This window comes from Diprion similis, chromosome 5, assembly GCF_021155765.1.
Source record: "Diprion similis isolate iyDipSimi1 chromosome 5, iyDipSimi1.1, whole genome shotgun sequence".
NCBI lineage: Eukaryota > Metazoa > Arthropoda > Insecta > Hymenoptera > Diprionidae > Diprion > Diprion similis.
The window spans coordinates 6,551,336-6,572,829 of record NC_060109.1 but is presented as its reverse complement, the minus strand read 5'-3'; the positions used below and the strand labels follow the sequence as shown (position 1 = coordinate 6,572,829).

General features: G+C 38.9%; 2 protein-coding genes across 2 annotated transcripts; both read right to left on the bottom strand.

The window, feature by feature from the left end:
* Positions 1-2,352: 2,352 nt before the first annotated feature.
* Positions 2,353-3,628, bottom strand: LOC124406254. Its single transcript, XM_046881607.1, has 4 exons — positions 3,617-3,628; positions 2,958-3,407; positions 2,728-2,847; positions 2,353-2,667 (listed from the first exon to the last, which is right to left on the bottom strand). Exons 1-4 carry the CDS (start codon positions 3,626-3,628, stop codon positions 2,353-2,355), a joined length of 897 nt encoding a protein of 298 aa, XP_046737563.1.
* A 12,978-nt stretch (positions 3,629-16,606) lies between these two features.
* LOC124406253 (piggyBac transposable element-derived protein 4-like) lies at positions 16,607-17,998 on the bottom strand. The gene is made up of 3 exons (XM_046881606.1): positions 17,726-17,998; positions 17,058-17,599; positions 16,607-16,997 (listed from the first exon to the last, which is right to left on the bottom strand). The coding sequence occupies exons 1-3, from the start codon at positions 17,996-17,998 to the stop codon at positions 16,607-16,609; spliced, it is 1,206 nt and encodes a 401-aa protein (XP_046737562.1).
* Between the last annotated feature and the right edge of the window lie 3,496 nt (positions 17,999-21,494).

The window sequence follows — 21,494 nt, the reverse complement described above, 5'->3', positions numbered from 1 at the left end:
TTGTGTATTTGCCACTCCAATACCAATCCAATGATTAAAGACATCGTGACTTCTTTCTCCGGGAGTTTGCTCGCGCAGCAAATTGTACGCCTCCCCCATCTGCTCGACGAGTCCCATGTATGCTTCGGCGGCCATGACTTTGACGTTGGTGACGATGATATTCTGAACCTTTTCTTTTTACGTGTTGTGTAAGACTGATGAGTCTGCAATGGATGTGTTGCCCTTATGTCAAAGGATCGTGAGGGAGGGTGGGACGGAGGGAGAGAGAGGGGGGGGGGGATCTTCGCGTTCTGCAGCAGCAACAGCTTCCAAGATAAAAATTGTGGTCAACCATGTCTGAGTCTGCACACGCCCATCCCTCCCCTGTCAGTGAAAAAAAACTTTGAAGATACACAGTGAGAGAATCGGCTGGCGAAGAGTGGCTTCGAGCGGCATAGAGATGAATTCTCATCCCTATACTCTTGACCGGGTGATTGATGTTCATGGAACCTGACGAAAAGGTTTGTTCGGGAAAAGCCTTTCGAGAAAACGTAGCAGCAGTCAGTAATTATTGAACCCAGGTGGTGAGAATCCGACTCTGCGACGATTAGCCAAGAGTGAACCGCTTGGTAAATTTCTGCATAAGGTTTTTGCGATGGTTTATAATGATGCATAAGCACATTACCAAATATTCTGGCATGGTTTTAATTTCCTCCTTGTGTCCCTACCCCACTGCGTTTATTATCGGCATGAGCTGAGAGGCAGCATTTCCAGGAATTTTTTCAAGTGGTCTAGCGTTATCTAACCTAGAGCCTCTCGCCGTCGAACAAGACCCGACAGGAATTCCCCCCCCCCCCCCCCCCCCCCCCAGCGGCGCTGCAGTCGCCCCGGCCTGTAGGAATTGGGGGGCTGGTGGCGGAAATTGGAACTAGATTCCAGAACTCTCAAATATTATCTACTTCCGAAGCCTCTTTTCTTTAGCTTGGAAGTGATATCCCGTTTCAATAATTGATGTGCTTTGCTAAGCGTCAATTGCTCTTTACAATCAGCGTATTCGTTTTCGGAGTCTGACTCGGACATTGGCGTACCTCACACTTTCCCAACTTATCGCCCCGGGCTTATCACTACGTTCTCAATTCACTTCATATCAAACCACGCACGAAGTATTTCTCGCGCACGTACACTGTATGTATGTATGAGTGTTTCTGATGACTCTCCCGTTCACGCACTATTTCGAATTATCAAGTCACGCACGAATTACTTCTCGCGCCCGTACAAAATGTATGTGAGCGTTAGTCATGTGTCTGCATCCTCGTCGCCAATTGCTATGTATGCTAGGACCGTGGGTATAGGTATAATGATAACACAGGGATACACTTAAGCTAAACTATATATTTGGGTATATCACAGGTGTGTTCAAGACTACGCGTATACGGAGAGTAGTCGCCGTAGGCTCACAACTTGCGACGGACAGCCTCCTGTTGTGAGATTCAAATATTAGCGCGCTAGGCGATGACGGTTGAAGCACGGTGTCAGTGGGTGGGCGGAAATATAGATAACTAGTTTTGACCAGACATTTTGCGAGAAGACGCCCAATGTGAAACATGTACTCCTCGTAGTAGTGTGGTGTAGACATTTTGTTCTTACAATTTTACTAATTTATTCATTCTACATGTAAGAGTTTCGGTTAATTTGCAGTGTCATATTTCAATAACTATATCTACGAAAACGAATGGTATTATTGAGAGTTATATTTATGCAAGGAACCTGTGTGATCGAATCTTAAGATAAGTGCCAAGCTGTTGATTTTATTTGTTATTTTATTGTTTGAATGGCTAGGAACTTCGTCATAGTATTTCTCAAAATTTTACTTTTACAAATTTATTAATTTATTTATTCTACATGCAATACTTCTGGTTAATCGGCATTGTCAGATTTTGATAACTCATCCACGAAAACGAATGGAATTATTGTCATTTGTATCAATCCAAGGAACCTGCGGTTTAATTTTAACAGAAGTTGCAAGTTGTCAATTTTATTTGTTATTTATTGTTAAATGGCGAGAAATTTCGTCACACCGTCTCTGCTATCTTCTATTGTTTGGCTGAATACAGACAGTTCCTTCTCTATCGATGTCGACGTATCACTGTTACCTAATATTTCTTCACAAACACGAATTTCAGATACGTTATTTTTGCTTATAAGTCGTTGATACACTTCTTTTCCGTCTGTCGTTTCATCTACTCGTTGTCTCTTGCTGTCCAGTTCAATTCCTTCTGTGTTTACTTTTCTTTTGTTCATCAATCTAAGCTTCTGTTTGTTGCTTGAAAATTGGTGTTCCTTCTCCATTGATATGGATCTATCTCCTTGGCTTCATTTTTCTTCACTCTCCTCGAGTTCTGTTTTATTACTTATGCTGACATGTTTGCTAGTATGATTGGTTGGTCGTTCTCTTGATTTATTTTCCAAATCAGTAATCACAATCGATTCTTCTAATTCTTCTGCACCCTTCGCTGAATTATTTTGGCTACCACTCACCATTGCTGAATTATTTTTGCTACCGCTCTGCCTGTTATTCTCCAAAATCACCTTCTTTATACTATTTTTTTCTCTATATTTGCGTTGCTGTTCACTCCGCGACACACGTCTTTCTCTTGTGGTCAACATAGATCCTGGTCGTCCTCTTGCCTGGTTATACGAATATTTGTTTGATATTATTCTATGGCTTATTTGTTTATTCGCACTTACAATTTTATTTTCCTTTTTCTTTTGTGATACGTCCGACCATCCACTATCTCCACCGCCTTGTCTGCTGATTGAAACTCCTCCTTTCTTCATTGCCAACGTAAATCCTGGCTGTCGTTTTGACTGTTTGGTGATATATTTTGATTTATACTATCATTTGCTTGTTACTTCTGATACTTATTACTCACTATCTGAATTTTATTTTTGTTCTGCAAGACATCAAAATTACTCACTATCTGAATTTTATTTTCGTTCTGCAAGACATCAAAGTGTCCACTGTCTCCATCGCCGGTGAAGAGTAGCGAAAATTGTCTTTCATCTTGGGATCCGATTTGGTGTGGATAAATTTGTTCTCCGCGATACACGATTAAACATATCTTTGAAATTTCCGCAGCTGCAGCTAATTCTGCTTCTCCCCCGTAAATTGCATTTTTATTCATGTGTGATTTGGAATCACCAGGTGACCGAATCACGGCACCGTTTGAATCATTACCTGTAATGAAACCTGCAAATGTAGACCAATTATCAACTGTATTTGAAACGATACTCAGTCTTACCTCTGCATGTCGATCTTGAGTGCCGTGTACACAATACGCCAGCGCGCGAAAAAGATGATTCCCGTCTGGAATCATCTTTATAATTCTCGTTTGCATATTTATCTTTTTTGTGTCAGAAACAGATAACTGTGAAGATATTTGTCAAAGACTGTCATAAACTTCCGATGACAGCTGTCAATCACTTTACACTAACTTCATAGCATCAGCAATTTTATTATTAAATAAGTTTATTTAAAAATACTCCACGGTCGACTTCTCAGCGCACATCTTGTTATGAACATCGTAAGTTTTGTTTGCTAGATGCTTTTTGTTTTGTTTTTGGCATCTCACCCCACCGCCAACTTCATGCGTCTACTATTGTTATTATAATCTTTTTCACCTGTTGCTATGCGGTACAGGACTTTTTTGGGAGATAGAGAGAGAGAGATATGTAAAGGATGGCTTGAGGACTTTTTAGTATGTGCGTTAGCTATTTCGAGGACATTCGGCTGTTTTGAGGCCGGTCCTTGGAAAAATGTACACCTTACGTACACTTTGAGGGTTGTCCTCAAAAAATACATCATATGTCATTCGATTAGTTCGAGGACATCTGGAAACCGTAGTACTTCGAGGACTGTCCTCGAAAAAACATATTTCATCACAGGTTCGTATTATTCGGGGACGCCGATGGATCGTATGTTTTGCGGACACGATTTAAGAAATGTGTACTGTAAGGACGCAATCAGGGTTCATTGCTTTCGATAAACTAATACAGCTGATTCATATTTTCTCACATTTCTTGATCTTTGGACATTGGTTCCGCTTTGTAAAAATTCGTAAAATCAATTTGAAATAAATCACAAAATCGCACAACTTCGTTATTCATTCACAATTGATTGCTTTTGTTGAATCGCATTTCTGAATAACCTTATATCCACGTGATTTACAGGCATTCCACGTACCAATCACCTAGCGTTCAGAAGTAATGACAAAGATCAAAATCCAAGGCTGGATGAACTGCCAATAAATACTGTAATATTAACCAATGCGTGTGATGCATAGTATACCGCCCTTGAACGAGCATGTCCTCAAAGCATACTGTCCTTCAAATGTCAAATTTCATATAGTGTATACTCCAATGACGTGGACGGAGGTGTACGTTATACTTCGAGAATATGATTTCACGAATCCAGTATACGTTGAGTACAGGATATTAGGAGTTTGGTATAGTTTGAAAACACGGTTGAAAATGATCTTTTTCGTTCCATGATATGCCAGCGGTTTATTATTATTTATTTTTTTTCTTTACATCTTTTGATTCCGACGCATCCCTCGTTACTCGAGAAGAATTTATCCCGTCAAATTTGAAGGTATCACAAGATTGCACAACTTCGTTATTTATCCCAAATTAACTGTTTTTGAATAATCCTGATGGTTCTGAATACCCTGGTATCCGCACTATTTACAGGCACTCGACATGCGTATTACGTCACGGTCGAAAGTGACGGAAGAAAGTGAGATTTACCAGGCTTCATTAACGGCTGATGAATGCTGTTACAGCAACCAATGCATGTGATACAGTTAAGGATAATCTTTTTCTGTTTCATGATATATGCATGTGTCATTTTTTCCTCCCATTTCTTGATTCCGAAACATTCTTTATGACTTCTAGAAAAATCGGTTACGTCAAATTTCAATGAATCACGTCATTAAACAACTCCGTAATTCGTCCCAAATTGGTTATTACAGGTAAATTGTAATTCGGAACACCCTGGGATCGGCATAATTAACAGGCACTCCACAATGTCAACTACGTCACATTCGAAAGTGACGAAAAAAAGTAATGCCACGCTTCATCAACGGCTGATTGCTACTGTTACAACAATCAATGTGTGTAATACATGGAGTATCGCCCTTGAACAACCATGTCCTTAAAGTATACTATACTCCGAATGTCCGATTTCATCTATAACGTCTTGAATGATCAACATATTAAAGATGAAGACTACATTCATGCACAGAACGTCCGGGACAGTTTTAATATCATGACATTGGGCGAGTATAGTGATTTGTATCTGAAAGTTGACGTAATGCTCCTCGCAGGCGTTTTTAAAATTTTTCGCGATAATTGCCTCCGAATATATAAGCTCGATCCGGCACACTACTGTATCTTACCCGGTTTTACGTGGGATTGCATGCTATTCCACACAAAAATTCAACTGGAATTGCTCACGGACGTTGATATGCTGCTGTTTATCGAAGGAGGCTTGCGTGGAAGATTGAGTCAATGCTCGAACCGATACAGCAGAGCGAATAATGAATACATGACAGATTGCAATCCACAGTTAAAAACCAAATCCTTGCTCTACTTAGACGTGAATAATTTGTATGGTTGGGCGATGTCTCAGTACTTACCTTGCGGAAATTCTGAATGGGTGCATCGAGTACATGATATTCATTTTATGCGCGTTGGCGAAGAGTCTGACGATGGATACATATTGGAGGTGGATTTAGAATACCCTGTCAATGTTCACAATTTACATCAAGATTTACCCTTTTGTCCAAATCATCAAAAGGCCCTTAGTGGAAAAACTTCAAAATTTTTAGCTACGTTGCAGAATAAGTCACGCTATGTTAAACATCATCGTAATTTGCAGTGTGCGGAAAACGGTTTGATATTGCGTGAAATTCATAGAATATAGAAATTCAAACAACCTGAACGGCTGAAGAGTTATATTGATTTGAACACTGCATTGAGGGCCAAAAGTTCCAACAAAATCTATACAAACTGATGAACAACGCGGTATTTGGTAAAACGATGGAAAATGTTCGCAAATATTCTGATGTTACGTTGGCACAAAAATGGCATGGGCGTGACGGTGCCAAAGCATTGATATCGCGACCAAATTTCCACAGTCAAAGTATATCCAGTGAAAATTTCGTTGCGATACAATTGAATAGGCTTGAAGTGATATTTAACAAACCAATCTACGCCGGAATGGCAATTCTAGATTTATCCAAAATTTGCGTCTACGACTTTCACTATTCTTTTATGTGACCAAGGTTGAAATCAAATTGTAAGTTAATGTATACCGATACGGTATAGGTATAGGTATAATAGTCTTATTTATGAAATAAAATCTTGTGACGTTTATGAATTCATTCCAGACAATATTGACAGATTCGACACCAGCGATTATCCTGCTGATAATATTTATAACATCCCTCAGGTTAACAAAAAAGTCGTAGGACTAATGAAGGATGAGAGAAATGGCAAAATAATGACTGAATTTGTTGGACTGCGTTCCAAAATGTATGCTACACGAATGGATGATAATAAGATTGTGAAGAAAGCAAAAGATGTCAAAAATAATATATTGAACAATCAAATAACTTTCGAAAATTATCTCGACTGCCTTCACCAGCACGAGAGTATTTCAAAAACGCAGCAAACCATTCCTTCTAATCTGCATAAAGTGCATTTAGTTCGATAATTGAAACTTGCTTCAAGGGAAGACCCCACTCAAAATAAAAACTTTGGCACTTTTCTCATAATTGAAATTTCTTTTAGATCATGTAAAAGTGTACTCAAAAACTAAGAAAATGCCCTCTTGAGCTTAAGGATTGCTTTAGAAATACAGAAGTTATGCATCGTTAAGTAGTAAAAACATACCAACTTCAAAATGCTCCTTGCGCATTAGAAAAAATCCTTTGATCTTCATCTTCGCAGAGAGTGTTCAGGGCACCCAGGCAAAGAAATTTAAGGATCGAATTTCAAATTGATCTACTCATCCCTACATAATAACAAGAAACATATTTTTTCCACGAAACTTTAGCATTTTTCATGTAATCTGGGTCTAAAAAACTATGTTCCTTATACAGTATAATGATATCGATCCCTCATTTTGTGTATAGCATATGTGTGAATCTTCACTGCGAAGGACAAGTGAATCCGAGCAGAACTCATGCGCAAGGAGCAATTTGAGTAACTAAAAATACAGTTTTGAGTAAATCGCATTTTAGTGAAATCCAACACAAACAATTATATTCTCTTTAATAAATAGTCCAAGATGATTCAGTAACGCATGTAATCGAATGTTTTGAATAAATCATCTGACATTTTCTATTTGCTCGTCTCCTGCATCGCGTAGCACCTAAGCATCTTATCATGTCTCTGCCCTTCGCAGCATTAAATATGACCTTGTGAAATTGATCTTCTTCGCCTCTCATGTACAGATTCACCGTCAGATGAAATAAAATTTCATGAAAATAACTACTCGAATATTGTTATATATAAGGCCACACGAATACCAAATTTGAATTTTTTCACTAGATAGCTACAAGTACTCACAATAGCTAAACAGCTGATAATTTTTTGGTTGAATGTTGAATGGATCCATCTTACCTTCGTTGTTTGATGTTGAATTTCGGTTTGTAAAGCAATGAACAAAGATCAAATTTGATAATTGCAAAATTTACACTTGCTGTTAGTTGTAGCCAAGATGTCAGTTTGTAGTACCAATTGAAAATATTGGAGCCACAGTTGGGCTATTAGATCATTATTTTTCAAAGTCTCCAAACGAGCTACGAATTTACCCACAATGGGAGTAAATACGTTAACGTGTGTTAATTGATTAAAATTTGCGTCTGCGACTTTGCTCAAAATATTATCTAACAGCTCAACTTCGGTTTCATCGAAAGTTAAAGATGATATCACACGGTCTGCTAGAGCTAATTGAACTAAAGAACGTCCTCGAATCCCTCTCAATAAGCATGCCCCAGTAGAGCCTTTTCAGCCGACGCTTCGGAATAAATTACCGAAAAAACCTCCTTCAGGCCAGTGTGTTCCATAATGAAGCTGTTGTATCTCTACTTAGTTGTAGGGATAGGAGAGTGCGGGTAGTTCCCAGAGGGGAGAAAGATGAATTTCTCTCACTTAGCCACGAATTGGTGAAACAAAGTATAAAAGGTGTTTATTAGATCAGTTTCCACGTTCCTGGCACTTGCCGTAGTTCAGGGCTCGGCCCCGATCTGAACAGTCCTTTGTCTTTGTTATTCAGTTAATTTATTAATTCTATAATGCTGAGTCAGGCGCTTGGGCGATGCATTGGTTCAGCGGTTCGACACATTCCAGGTCATGCATCGCTCAGCCGTCTTGACTGCAACAATCTAACCTACTTACGCAATTTGACGAGTCATACTACTTTTGGGTTACAACATCCCTCCCTCTACAGGAGAATAGGCCTCCGGACTATTATTTTCTGGCTACGTTAAATTACGTTGGATTTCGCTTACACATGTTTTTTTTTTTTTTTTTCTTTATCATATTGCTGCTGTCTGCGTGTTTTCATGCTTGCCGACTACCGTAACTGTGTTATACTTTATTGAGGTAGGTCTGCTCGGCTTACAATTGTGTTATATTCCTATTGCTACCCCTCGTTATTGCTCTATTCTATTATTACCATTCTACTTAAGCTTACTTTAGGGTTTTTCTGTTTTGCTTTAATTTATTTTATTTTACTTTATTTTACATAGTACCCGTGATTTGTGAGTTTCTTTTGAGACAAGCTCCACCAAAAGGCAGTTTGCGTTCTCGTGGACGTGGTGGTTCCACAACGCCCGTCTGGTCTTTAACTGCATTACTTCTTCGTTTGATGATATGCTATGTACCCTAGGAATACAATTACTATGAAACTACTTATCAAGTACGTAATTGAGGCATGTGTCCAATGCGCTGCATAGTTAGCTTGATCGCTGTACAACTTATTGCGTAAATTATTTGAACTAGAGCCTAAAGAGTTCATCTCCGCCCCGCGAAGTACTCCATTTAATACGATTTTGCCGCTTATATTTTTCGCAAGAGGGATCGCTTTGAGATCGTCTTCGTGTAGACTCAGGTTAAATGTAGGTAAGAAGCTGAATTCTTGCGTCTGTTGATAACGTCGCAGAGTCTCCGTCGGAAATTTTTTGCAGTTACAACACACTTCCCGTTGAAAGTTATCGTGCCAGATCCTACTAACGTTTCGCGTCAGACGGGATTTTTGTTACAAGTAATCGCGATAGTCTCGGGTTTCGGTGCAACAAATGCCTAGTTCTATTGCTCTTTTCGGGCACTCTCCGAGTTGAACGTCAGTTTTCGCAAATATCGAAATTTCACAAGGGACCTGGTCGCGAATCACGTTTGTCGGGTGTCGATGGTCGCACAAATAGTGTACTCCCAAGTGCTTGCAGCTTTCTAGATCGGATTGGCGCATCCGCACATAATTTTGATACTCGTGATCTACTACGGCGAGTTCCTCTGTGATTTCCAAATAATAAGACGTATTGTTCCACGCACGTACCGGAAGGGGGTGTATTTTATTGACGCTGTACTCCTCGTTTCCAACTAGCGGTATTTTTATGACTTAGGCTTAGGCTCGTTTCTCATTGTCTCGTCGCCTCCCTGAGGGCCTTTTCGTTGCTCTCAATGTTGCTCATGGAGCCGTTAAAGACTTCTAAGGTGGAGGAGATGATCTGTATCTGCTTCTGCACAACTAACTTCAGGTTTGTCTGGTCGTTACGAAGAGCTTCTATTTCCTCGTCGATTCGGGCTGCGTCCTCCGCGTCCATGGGGCCGAATAAAGATTTGGCGAGCGACCCTAAAGCGTTAACTAAACCTCGTCGTTTCCGTTTTTCAGCGCCTACTACGTCATGTGATACATCTAGGTTTTTTTCGACTTTGTTTAACATGCCGCTTACGTCTCTATCGAGAGACTCGCATAGCGTTGATTCCGTATTTTCTTGCCTGCTACATATCCTACTCATTTTCCCTCAGTGTGACCTGATACTTCTATCGCGTTGAAAGATACTATCCAAATCCATGTCGACCACCAGGCTCCACTCATCCTTGTAGATCTGTAGAGTCGCTATCATTTCAAAGTAAATCCCGGGGTTATGCGTGAACTGAACTATTTCGTATGGTAAGTAGATAATATAGAAGAGTTCTGGAACACAATGGCGGCGTTTCGAGGGGCGGTTCCCCCTATTCCTACGGGCCGGCTGCAGCGGCTGGGGGGGGGGGGGGGGGGGGGGCGAAGGGTGCGCGAGGTGTCCGCGGGAAGTGGGGGGGAGGCCCGCGAAGGGCGCGCGGTGAATCCCCGGCGGTGGCCGGGGGGGGGGGGGGGGGGGGGCGACGGTAAAATCCTGTCGGGTCTTGTTCGACGGCGGGAAGCTCTAAGTTAGATAACGCTAGACCACTTGAGAAAAATTCCTGGAAATGCAGCCTTTCAGCTCATGCTGATAATGAATGCAGTGGATGGTAATGTAAATAAATTTGTACATACTGAATCTTATCATAAATGCCGGATGCAGCTGTTGAAATAAATCTGTCACACATTAAAGATTCTTCAAAAATTATTAAATAATGCCAGATGTCGGTTACGGGACGATGGAGAGCGGGGGCGGTGCATAAAAATTTTCCCCACGATATGCAGGTCGAGTCTTGTTTGATGGGAGAATCGTGCTGGGGATGGATGGTATATAAAATACCGATTCATTTCGATAGTCACTCTGTTCTCATCGTCTTCTCGTCGTGAACTGTTCGTACTTGTGAAAAAAGAAACTCTCATCGAAAACGCTATGGATTTCGGCAAAATCAACCACGCCAGCCGCCTGGAAAATCTGCCGACCAAGAAGATGACGGAACTCGAAATTGGAGAGGTGTATAACGTCACCGGATTACGACTGGTGAAAACCAAATTCGGGGTACGTGTTCTGGCCGAGATTGAGGGGGAATACAACGTCTTTCTACCACCAAGAATCAAGGAAGTTCTGCAAGAAGATTGAATTGATGCGAATCAGCTGACCGAAATGAGTGATATGGCTGGGGCAAATCGTCTACAGTTGAAATACTTCGGGGGAGAGTTCAACAAGTTTGAATTTTCGTGCAGTTAGGTGTCACAGATAATTTACATCGTATCCCCTCCACTTCCATCAAATTCGAGGGGATAACAGCTGGTATGCGGGGGAACGAATAGTCAGTCTTCTACAGATATTTGAGAAAAATCGAGCTCGGCATCCCTCTGTAACATGGAGATGATGCTGGACGTGCAATGTTTCATCGGTCAAGGCAACCAGCTTGTGCCCGAAGAAGTCGCAGCCATCTACATAAACGGTTCAGGTTTGGAGCACATCCTCATTGAACCACCCGGTGATTTGACCAGCCTACCAATCGAATATAGAGCTACTAACGCCTGGTTAACGCGCGATCATCACGGAATACCATGGAATGCCGGCAACAAATCTCACGGTGAAGTACCGAAGATTCTGAGAAAAATTGTGAGAAATGCGTGTTACGTATACGTCAAAGGAGCGGAGAAGAAAGCATGGTTGACGGAGATCCTCGGTGGCACTACGCCGGTTCTCAATATGGAAGATTTGCACATCGAACCCCCTACAATGGAAAGATTGAAATATATGGAAGTGGCACCCTTGCAGGACCTAAACCACGGATACTTCCCATCGGACGATATTTATAAATACGCGGAAAAAGGAACGATTTGGTATGATGACAACCCTGAATACATCCCGGGATACAACTGTGCCTTTGAGAACGTGCAGCGGCTGAGAAGTTGGCATTTGAAGGAGTGTACCGCCTCTCTCGAGAAATCACTCCACCTGTGCAAGGAATTGGCTGGTTTGAGAGCAATGAGGTCTGAGGATATCGCTTTTTTGCCGAAAGAATTCGTCTACACGTTCGCATCAAATTCCATCAATGATGCGTGGGATAAGCTGCCTGAGAATATGAAAATGGATGTCAGCATCTACAGTTACCGCGGATGTACCCTGCATTATATACCCGGACCCGATGGCGATATAGTGGATGGTCCAAACCCTCTAGTTAAAGACTGTTTGGAATGCAATAGTCTGCCTAAAAAATGTAGGCAATATGTTTGAGAATACCAATAGAATTTACAACAATTACATCCTCGCTGATACATATAATTAGAATGCAGTATTCAATGAAATTATTTAGATTATTATTCTTTTCGTCAGATCCCATAAACATAAATCACCCGGTCAAGAGTCTAGGGATCAGAATTCATCTTTTTGCCGCTCGAAGCCGCTTTTCGCCAGCCGATTCTCCCGCTGGGTATTTCCAACGTGTTCATTTTTTTTCACTGATAGGGGAGGGATGGGCATGTGCAGTCTCGGACCTGGTCGACCACAATTGCGAGCAAACTCCGGGAGAAACCGTGAATTCATGCCAAGATTCCACATTGCATGGATCAAAGATCTTTCAGAAAACTGCGTTGTTCATTAATTTATAAAAGTTTTTTTCAAATTCACTGTTCGATTTTTTTCCGTAAATCAGTATTGAAATCTTTTTAGAGTAATATGTTCAATATAAGGATGTAACAAAATTTGATCATAAATGTCGGATGCAGCTGTTGAAATTATGCGATAGATGTCTATGCCACTTTGCTGTAAAACACGCCTACGACCACCACCGGCAGGATTGTATTATGCCGAATAAAGTGTGCATACAATTTCCAAGATCTGAAGATTTAAATTTAAAGGTGAAAAATTTTAATAACAAAGGCACTGCCCCGTTTGTTGTTAACGCCGATCTCACTAACATCTTCGATTGTTTTACCGAAAACTGCGTTGTTCATTAATTTATAAAAGTTTTTTTCAAATTCACTGTTCGATTTTCTCCGTAAATCTGAATTGAAATCTTTTTAGAGTAATATGTTCAATGTAAGGGTGTAACAAAATTTTATCATAAATGTCGGATGCAGCTGTTGCAACAGATACCACGAATACTTCCCATCGGACAATATTTGGAAACACGCGGGACAAGGATCGATTCGGTATTTAATGAGATTATTATAGAATTTATTACAATTATACATATATCTTTATAAATTTCATCCGTTCTTGTGAAATAAATGTAAATATTATGAACTTCATTTGTGGAAAAATATAATTTTGTGTAATACATAGTTTTACTCCTCGAAATAATCCATAAAATCATCCTTATTATCATGATCACTATCATCATCATCATCATCATCTTTATCATCAGCATCATTTTCTATATCTATCATTATGGTGACAGTCTCATTTTCCCATTTTTCTATAATAATTTGTATAGGCGTTCGATTATAATAATTAATGTAATATCGGCTGTTTGGCCGCGCTCGAACCTCCCGCGCATCTTCAACGAGTCCCCGAAGTTCCTCCAGCGAGAACTCTGACGTTGCTTCAGAAAATCCGATGGTTATTTCGTCCCCAACCTCTGCAACCCCCTCAACCTCCTCCTCATCTTCAGTCCATTCATCAGTCGACCAACCATTTTCCGAGTCTGTGACGTATCCAAGGTCTCGGAGAAAGTGGGACGGCATGACATATATACTTGATAAATCTGTAGCCCAAGAAAAGTTTTCACTTATTAAAATGATGGACATAGAAAAAAGGGGTAGAAGAAGCTAGAATTTTATTTTAATGTGATGCTACACACCAATCCTCTGAGAAATATCCCTCATCGTCAACCCTGCCCAAGCACCCATGAGGATGATTTTATGGATTATTTCGAGGAGTAAAACTATGTATTACACAAAATTATATTTTTCTACAAATGAAATTCATAATATTTACATTTATTTCACAAGAACGGATGAAAGTTATAAGTATAGACATGTGGCCAGAGACTGGCCACATCTGAGTTGTTCTTGAATTTTTATTGTGGTTTGGGTAACTTGGCGGATTTTTTGACATTTAAGATGTTTTTGCTTAGATTCGTGTAAACGCGTGGTGCTATCTTTATGTTACTTGAAAATCACATTCAAGTTATGCCCTCCACAGACACAGTTATCTCATAATTTCATAATCTTCTAGAACGTCTCACCAGATGTAGTCGTAGTATTTCACAACCCGGAGTTCACAATTTTCATTACAGCATGTATGATGACTTTCATTAAAACTTTCACGATTTACCTAATTTGCAATACATTGCTACCAAAAAAAAACTTTCGTATGAATGCAATGGATTTTCCTAAAACATTGTCGTAATAACGAAATTGTAAGTTATACTACTGTGCGTATCCACACGACTCTTACTATTCAGATTTATTATGGGTATTAGATTGCGGCAGCTTCTTATTCTACGTATGATAAATGTTGAAAAAACACCAAAAACAAGGTTGTTTCAAGAACGATAAATCGAAAGAGAATATACTTAACGAATTTTCAACGTACGTCACTACGGTTTATAATTTGAATTCCAATTAGCATTATCACACGCTTGTGCTTTACGCATATATAACGTTGACACTAGAGCTGACTAATCTAGTGGGTACAGCTAGGATATTTGACGGAAAGTATCGTGCCGGTTTGTCAAGGTATACGTATTTCGTTGACTAAACGATCTCAAATGTATGTTGAAAAAACGTTGAAATGATAAAAACCGTTGTAAATACGGATAAAATAACGTTTCTATGGCGGCTATTCTAAACGAACTTACCTGTGACTCATGGGGTTTGTACCGTTCTCAACGTTTCGTATTTTATTGGGTAGTATGCTCAATGGGCTTTAAACGTATATTGCCTATGGTTTGTAAGTCGAAGTCCCATGTCCATTATTACACGTTCGTGCTATACGCGTATACCGCAGCAACAGTAAACTTGCTTCTCTTTGTGAGTGATTTGGGAAGAATTTTTCAACGCATTTTTAACGTACACATATTATTATATACCAACTCTTACGGTTCATACTTTATCTCAACGTCGAATATACCACCAGTCGTTTATTGGATATATGTATGCAGCAGATGCACGACTAAATATTACTTGATATTCGGCAGATTCTGGATCATGTTCAATAACATTGGAACCATTTATTTGGGAGGTATTACGTTTTCGGTGCTATCAATTTGGTTCGATACATGATAATAAATTAACATTTATGAAAAAGCAGCATAAGATATATATATATATATATATTTTTCTCAATTTTTCAACAACTCTTGAAGTCAGGTTCCGCTTACGGCAGAAAAAAAGCAAAATATGAGCTCAATTATTACCTGTCTGGGGGTGCGATAACTTTTTTTTCTGTTTTTTTATTATAAACAAGCGTGACCAAAGAAAAAGTTTCACGACTTATTTGCGGCTTGTATACGGCAATTATCAGCCAAATTAGAATTACGCATGATGCTCGCTTTGTGCTTTTTTGGTATATGGCGCGCTAAATTTCTGAAAAGTTAACACGCCACCCCCCTTTTTTTGAATAAAGTGCGATAAAAAAAAGTTTCACGACTAATTTACGGCTTATTTACGGAAAATTATGCAATAGTCCGAATTCACATTCTTGACGATTGGCGTGTCAACTTCATATACGTAAGTAAACGTGACCGCCAAATATGTAGCTCTTGGAATTATGTTTCGATATCATTATATAAAATAGCGACGTTTGATTTCACGACATATACCTACTTGCTGAGCGGTCCTAGGGCTTGGGGTTTTTCCTAATTTCACGACAGAAACTGCCAAAAATTAAGTTGTTCTTGTCTGTTTATTGCAATATGGTTTTGTTGACTTGGCCGAATTTTTTACATTTCAGATGTTTTTCCTTGGATTGTAAAGTGATCACGCGGAAAAAAGTGGTTGACCGGTTTTTGAAGAAATTTAATTTCGACAGATATGGCTTTCCCAAATTTAGAACTGATTTGATTTTTTCCTTGATCGGTTCCGTAGTTATCGAATCATTTGAGTAGCAAAATTCCAAAAAATGAAATAAAAATGGCATCTTGAGAACAGATGAGCGGAATTAACCCTTAGTGCTCCGCACGTTTTTGTACCACTGCCTACCAGCAACTCTGGCGCATTTTCGCAGTAGAACGAGTGTAAAGAAAGAGTCCTAATTTAAGTGAGAAGAAATACACGTGCTTGTGAATGTTTTTGATTTCATTTATTTTACATGTGCACCTTCTTCTTATAAATGAAAAGTAAATTTTAAATTTTGTAATTCACCATGGTGTGATATCTTTGGAAACAATCTCCCATGTGCACTTTGGGTTTACTTGGGCAAGTGTTACAGTATTCACTTGTTTGACGTCTGCCATCCCTTTGTTTCCTTGTAGAGCACACAACACAGTCCCTCTTTGGACCTTTCCTCATTATGTGCAGTTTTCCATTTAGTCTTATTTCAGAAGTTGATGTAGAAACTCTTGTTCTCTTCTGACGAAAACCTCCTACGAGTTGATCGACTACAATTTTCCTGTACTTTGAATGCGTCAATGCTTTCTCATTTTTACTATGCTGTACAGTTTTATACAAGATGTATGAATTAATTATTGACATCTCCATTGCCTAAAAGAATAGTTTTCGCCACCACTTAAGTGAGATCCTCAAAAAGCAATAACTGGAGGCGTATTGATCAGCCCGATCAACACCACCCATGGACTTTGTGTACCCGACAACTACACTTGGCTTTTCAATCACTTCGTTTGTACCACCTCGAATAAATATATTAGTGGTTATCATTCCAGCATTATGCCAGTTACTCAATAACGTTACTATTCTCTTATCCCTCCAAGCTAAGAGCATTGTATTGCCTTGTTTGTATGCGACAGTTTTTTTTTCTTTTAATTTTGGTTTATTCAAACTTGTTGGAACACCTTCTCTGTTTATTTGTATGGTACCGGTCAAGTGGCATTTCATTTTTCTTAATTCTTGAGATAAGGGTATACTAGTGTAATACCTGTCGGTATGCATATGATATCATTCTGCGGTAGGTACTCGATCTGATAATTATTGGTACAGATGCAGGGTAATTCTGGTGCTGGCCAGTGAATCTGGCCTTGAAAGATTCTCAGAAGTGATGCTTCCATAATACGGAAGAATGCTGTACACATATCCAGTTTCGGAATCTGCTAGAACGTATATTCGAATGCCCCACTTGATAGGCTTATTGGGATGGTATGTGATGAAGCTTATCTTTCCTTTGAATTTAACTACAGATTCGTCAACGCATATGTTTTCTCCAGGTATGAAATAGTCTGAAAATCTTGAGTTCATATATTCCAAAACATTAGATGCTTGTTGAATGCGTGTTCTAATGTCATTTTTCGCAGGATCCGGTGTTTTTAAATGCAGCATCCAGAATATCTGCATAAATCTCTTTCTTGTAAATATTTTACAAAAGTAAGGGATGTGACTATTCTCCTTGATTGACCAATAATCCTGCATATTCGCCAAGGGTATCATACCCATATTGATAATAACTCCAATAAAAGCCCAAAACTCACCCTCTTCCACCGCACGCCACGTTTTCCAAATAGAATGACTAGATATTTCTTTATTCTTTATAAAATTTTCTGCGTAATTATTGGTTTCTTTTATAATTTCATTTACCAGTTCGTTGGTGAAAAATAATTTGAAATATTGTGCCGGCTGTACAATATTTGTAGGAATTTGTGGTCCACTGACCTTTGGCGATACACTTAAATGTATTCTATCCGGAATATCTAATTCTTCTGTGACATCGCGCCATTCATCTAAGTCTTCCGACGACTCTTCACTGTCACTTTCAATAACGACCATTCGTCGTCTCTTTGGTTGTATAATTTCGGAACCACAACTTGAAGAGTCAGAATTATCATCGACATAGTCTTCCACAATATCTTCTGATAATGAAAAATCAAACGCATCTTCACTATCACTCAACTCTACATTCCCATCACAATAGTTATTATTATCCATGTTGTTAACCATTAAATGAGTCAAATAATGTTATAATCGTAACAATAGCGAGACTGATCACTTTTTAACTACAGATAACAATTGCCAACGCTGATGATTCTCTAACATCTTAAGCCTAATCGTGCTAAAAAAATTGGGCTCTGCAGCGGAGCCTACGGAGTTACGGAACAAATGACGGACGGCTCCGTAGCGGGGCCAACGGAGCGCTAAGGGTTAAATGATAATTGATACTATACTAAGGGCTTTTGTCATTGTTCACGAACCTGATTACGAATGCACAAAATTCAGAACGGTGGATCCGAATTGGTACCCGAAAATTGGTACACGAAAATTGTTTGGGTTCTGAGGTCAGCATTGCCGAATTCAAATTGGCGAATGCAATATGCTGGGTGAAGAATCTCAAAATATTCGAGATTTAATTGAATTTGGTGCTGAAGGGTTTTTTGATTCGTTGACAATAAGTTTGTCGTTGGAATCTAAAAATTTGAAATCAGATAATAAATAGTATTCTTCGAGCACGAAAAATGGAAATTTCAGAGGTTGGCGCATATCAGTAGCCCCAATCAGCTTATCTCTTACTGAATCACACTACAAATTTTTTAAATTTATGGATTAGAATTTCCGGGTAAGAAATTCCAGTTAATCTTCTAGCAAAACATTAGACAGTTTCAAAGTTGTAACGGATTTTTCTAGTCACTTCGATTTCATTTATTAATAATAAAAAAAAAAGAAATAATAAATACTAAGGGAATCAAGTCTCAATTAGCAACGTTTTTTTTCTTGTGTAAATGGTGTAAAAATAAAAGATATAGAGTAAAATCAATATAGATGTAAAAATAAAAGATATATAGTAAAATAAATATAGATGTAAAAATAAAACTTATCAGTAATATGCCCAGTAGAATTGTGCCTCGTGGTTGTCCTTATTCAACAGTTTGACCTCCGTCATTGTACCTCGCTCTTCCCTTTTGAAACAGATAACTTGTGCGTTTTCGTAGTTTTATATATATATATCGATTTTATGCGTAAAGGGTCTTCGCCAATTTTGATCAATTTCCAAAATAAAAATTATAACTCTATATTATATTCGATAAGAGTATGACAAACTCAATCAAACTCAATAGTTCCAGGTCTGATTAACATCAATTACAGCATTTAGCCGGTGTTGATGGTCGGTATCTACACTGGATTTAACAAACCTCGACACTAGACTAATGTCTCCCGAAAAGTACATCGGGTGTGGCGTTGTTTCGCCAAAGGATTGTGTAATCTGTTGAAAACACTGCGCTTAGTGTCAAACTCAGACAATTTTCGATGGAATATTGCTCAATAGCGGCTTACAGGGTACGTGATCAATTATGATATCAAAATGATGTGGCCGAAAACGCCACATTTTTTAACCACTAACACCGGTTTAATTTCACATTGCTCGTTTTTATAGTGTATTTTACCGTTTAGTTCTGCAAATGCTGGTTCCCAGTCAAATTTCAGGGCCCTTTTAGTTTATCGATAAACTGGTAGTTTGAGAAAGCTGTGTGTCAAGTTCCATCAAAATCTTTCGTGCAGATTTGACAAATCCTGCAAATAATTCAGAAAAATGCAATCCTGAGAAAAACGTGATTAAAATTCAAAAAGCAAAAACTGTATGATTTTGACGCCTCGAAACTTATAATCTGTACTTCTGATGGCTGTTGATGAATATTTGCCCTGCCTAGTATAGTGGTACAAAGCATGATAGATCCGAGTAAAACGCAAAATAGAAGATGGAATGCCCTACCCTCGACACGAACACTTGTAACGCATAGTTACAATTAAAAATAAAATACTTGGAATTTCATTCGGAAAATAAAATCCCGCTTTCTCACCATGTTAATTCATTTTAGGAAAACAAGTTTTGTGATTTTCTGATGTTGATAAAGCGTGTTCTCTCCTTAATAGTGCCACGCAGTTGAAAAGCGGTGTTTCATCACCAAAATAAGACATCACTTTACAATTTGTTTCACATCCACTCACTGCCAGTCACGCAGATCCACCCACATGGCCCGAATTCATCTAGATTAATTAAAGATGAACACAAATTTTTCAATTTGAGATTGAAATTTACTTCACTTCCGTATAAATTGGAAAGCCTAAACTCTTTTAAAAGGGGATTTTCCGTTCTCGGCCTAGAGTACGTCACGTAAGAGAATCACCTACGATATGATGTTCGAATATGTTACAAGTTGATTAAGAAATAAATGTAACCTGCAAACTCAGTTTGTGTGAAATGTCTCTCATAAGGGCCCTTTTCGAGTAACACGGCCATGGACTGCTCTAACTTAAATTTTGTGCCTTCTCAAAAGACATTTACAGCATGACGCAATACAGTAAAAAATGAATTTGCAGTAAAAAATATTGAGGGTCATTTATTGAGATCAAAACTATCCTATCTCTCAAGTTAGACCAAGCAATAGACATTTAAGAAATTTCATTAAAATCGATTGAGCGGTTTCAGAGATTAGTGTAAACGAACTTCGTGATACGGGATTTTTATATACAAAAATTTTTCATCTGCAAGAAAACTATTTTTCTGATCTTTATTCAGATACGTTTTTTTTTTAACCAAGAGGGTTTTTGGAGGCATAGATATTTTTTGCCGTAAAGGAATTTCGTGGCTAGCTATTGTCATGGCTTTTTCCATAAAAAAAGCGATTATTTTAAGTGCTTACAGCTTCAGTATGCCTGGTACGAGGTTTTTTCACCAGAGGTACTATTGGACGATACGAATACAGCGTATGGCTTGTAGGGGTGCAGCTGTAGCATTAGTGTAGTAGCATCAGAACAGCGCATCCTCCTGCTGATTCTTACCGTCGAAGACGATCTTGGAGTGCAGCGAGATATCCTCGTAACCAGGCGCCTGCGCTCATCCCTCATATAGTCGAAGGCGCGGCCAGGACTCTCGATGTTCAGTTGGGCTTCGTGCGTTACGTAGCTCTGTCGGCGGTTTCTGTGTCGCGTAGGGACAACTCGACAGGATTTGCAAAAATCCAATAGTGGGTTTAAACCCGTTGGTAAAAAAACAAATCGTCCAGTGTACTCATTCACTAAAAACGTGTCACAGTTTCAGTTGTTTCGCTATAGGCGAAAAATTTCTGTGTTGTTATTTTGCTAATGATTGCATGATAATTGTTATTATGGTTATTACTGTCATTGTCGGTGCTCTTATGAACAACGATGTTACCATTTTCAAATGCAACAGACTAATTGGACGACTATAATTTACGGAAATACTGAATACGTTTATATTGATTTTGTCTCGTGTTGGTATCAGAACGTGAGAACAGTTATTATAACGTGCAGTGAAAAGTTTTAAATACTGTCAACGGCCGAGTTGAAGATATTCAAGGACGTAACGGTGCGTACATTCACTATTTAAACCGTACATCAGTATTTGTTGTAAGCAATGATCATGACGGTAATATAAGTGTCCTACTTTATTGCTGATCACGAGTTGAAT

What these genes read in the sequence shown, in the direction of transcription:
- LOC124406254 (XM_046881607.1), bottom strand. An exon ending in ACGAAAATAAAATTCAGATA is followed by an intron (nt 2,848 to 2,957) that starts GTGAGTAATTTT and finishes ATCACCAAACAG; the next exon opens with TCAAAACGACAGCCAGGATT. An exon ending in AGAAAAAGGAAAATAAAATT is followed by an intron (nt 2,668 to 2,727) that starts GTAAGTGCGAAT and finishes TCGTATAACCAG; the next exon opens with GCAAGAGGACGACCAGGATC.
- LOC124406253 (XM_046881606.1), bottom strand. Translation starts at nt 17,998, where the DNA reads ATGGATAATAATAACTATTGTGATGGGAATGTAGAGTTGAGTGATAGT. An exon ending in ATTTAAGTGTATCGCCAAAG is followed by an intron (nt 17,600 to 17,725) that starts GTCAGTGGACCA and finishes AATTTTATAAAG; the next exon opens with AATAAAGAAATATCTAGTCA. An exon ending in ACCAGAATTACCCTGCATCT is followed by an intron (nt 16,998 to 17,057) that starts GTACCAATAATT and finishes GCATACCGACAG; the next exon opens with GTATTACACTAGTATACCCT.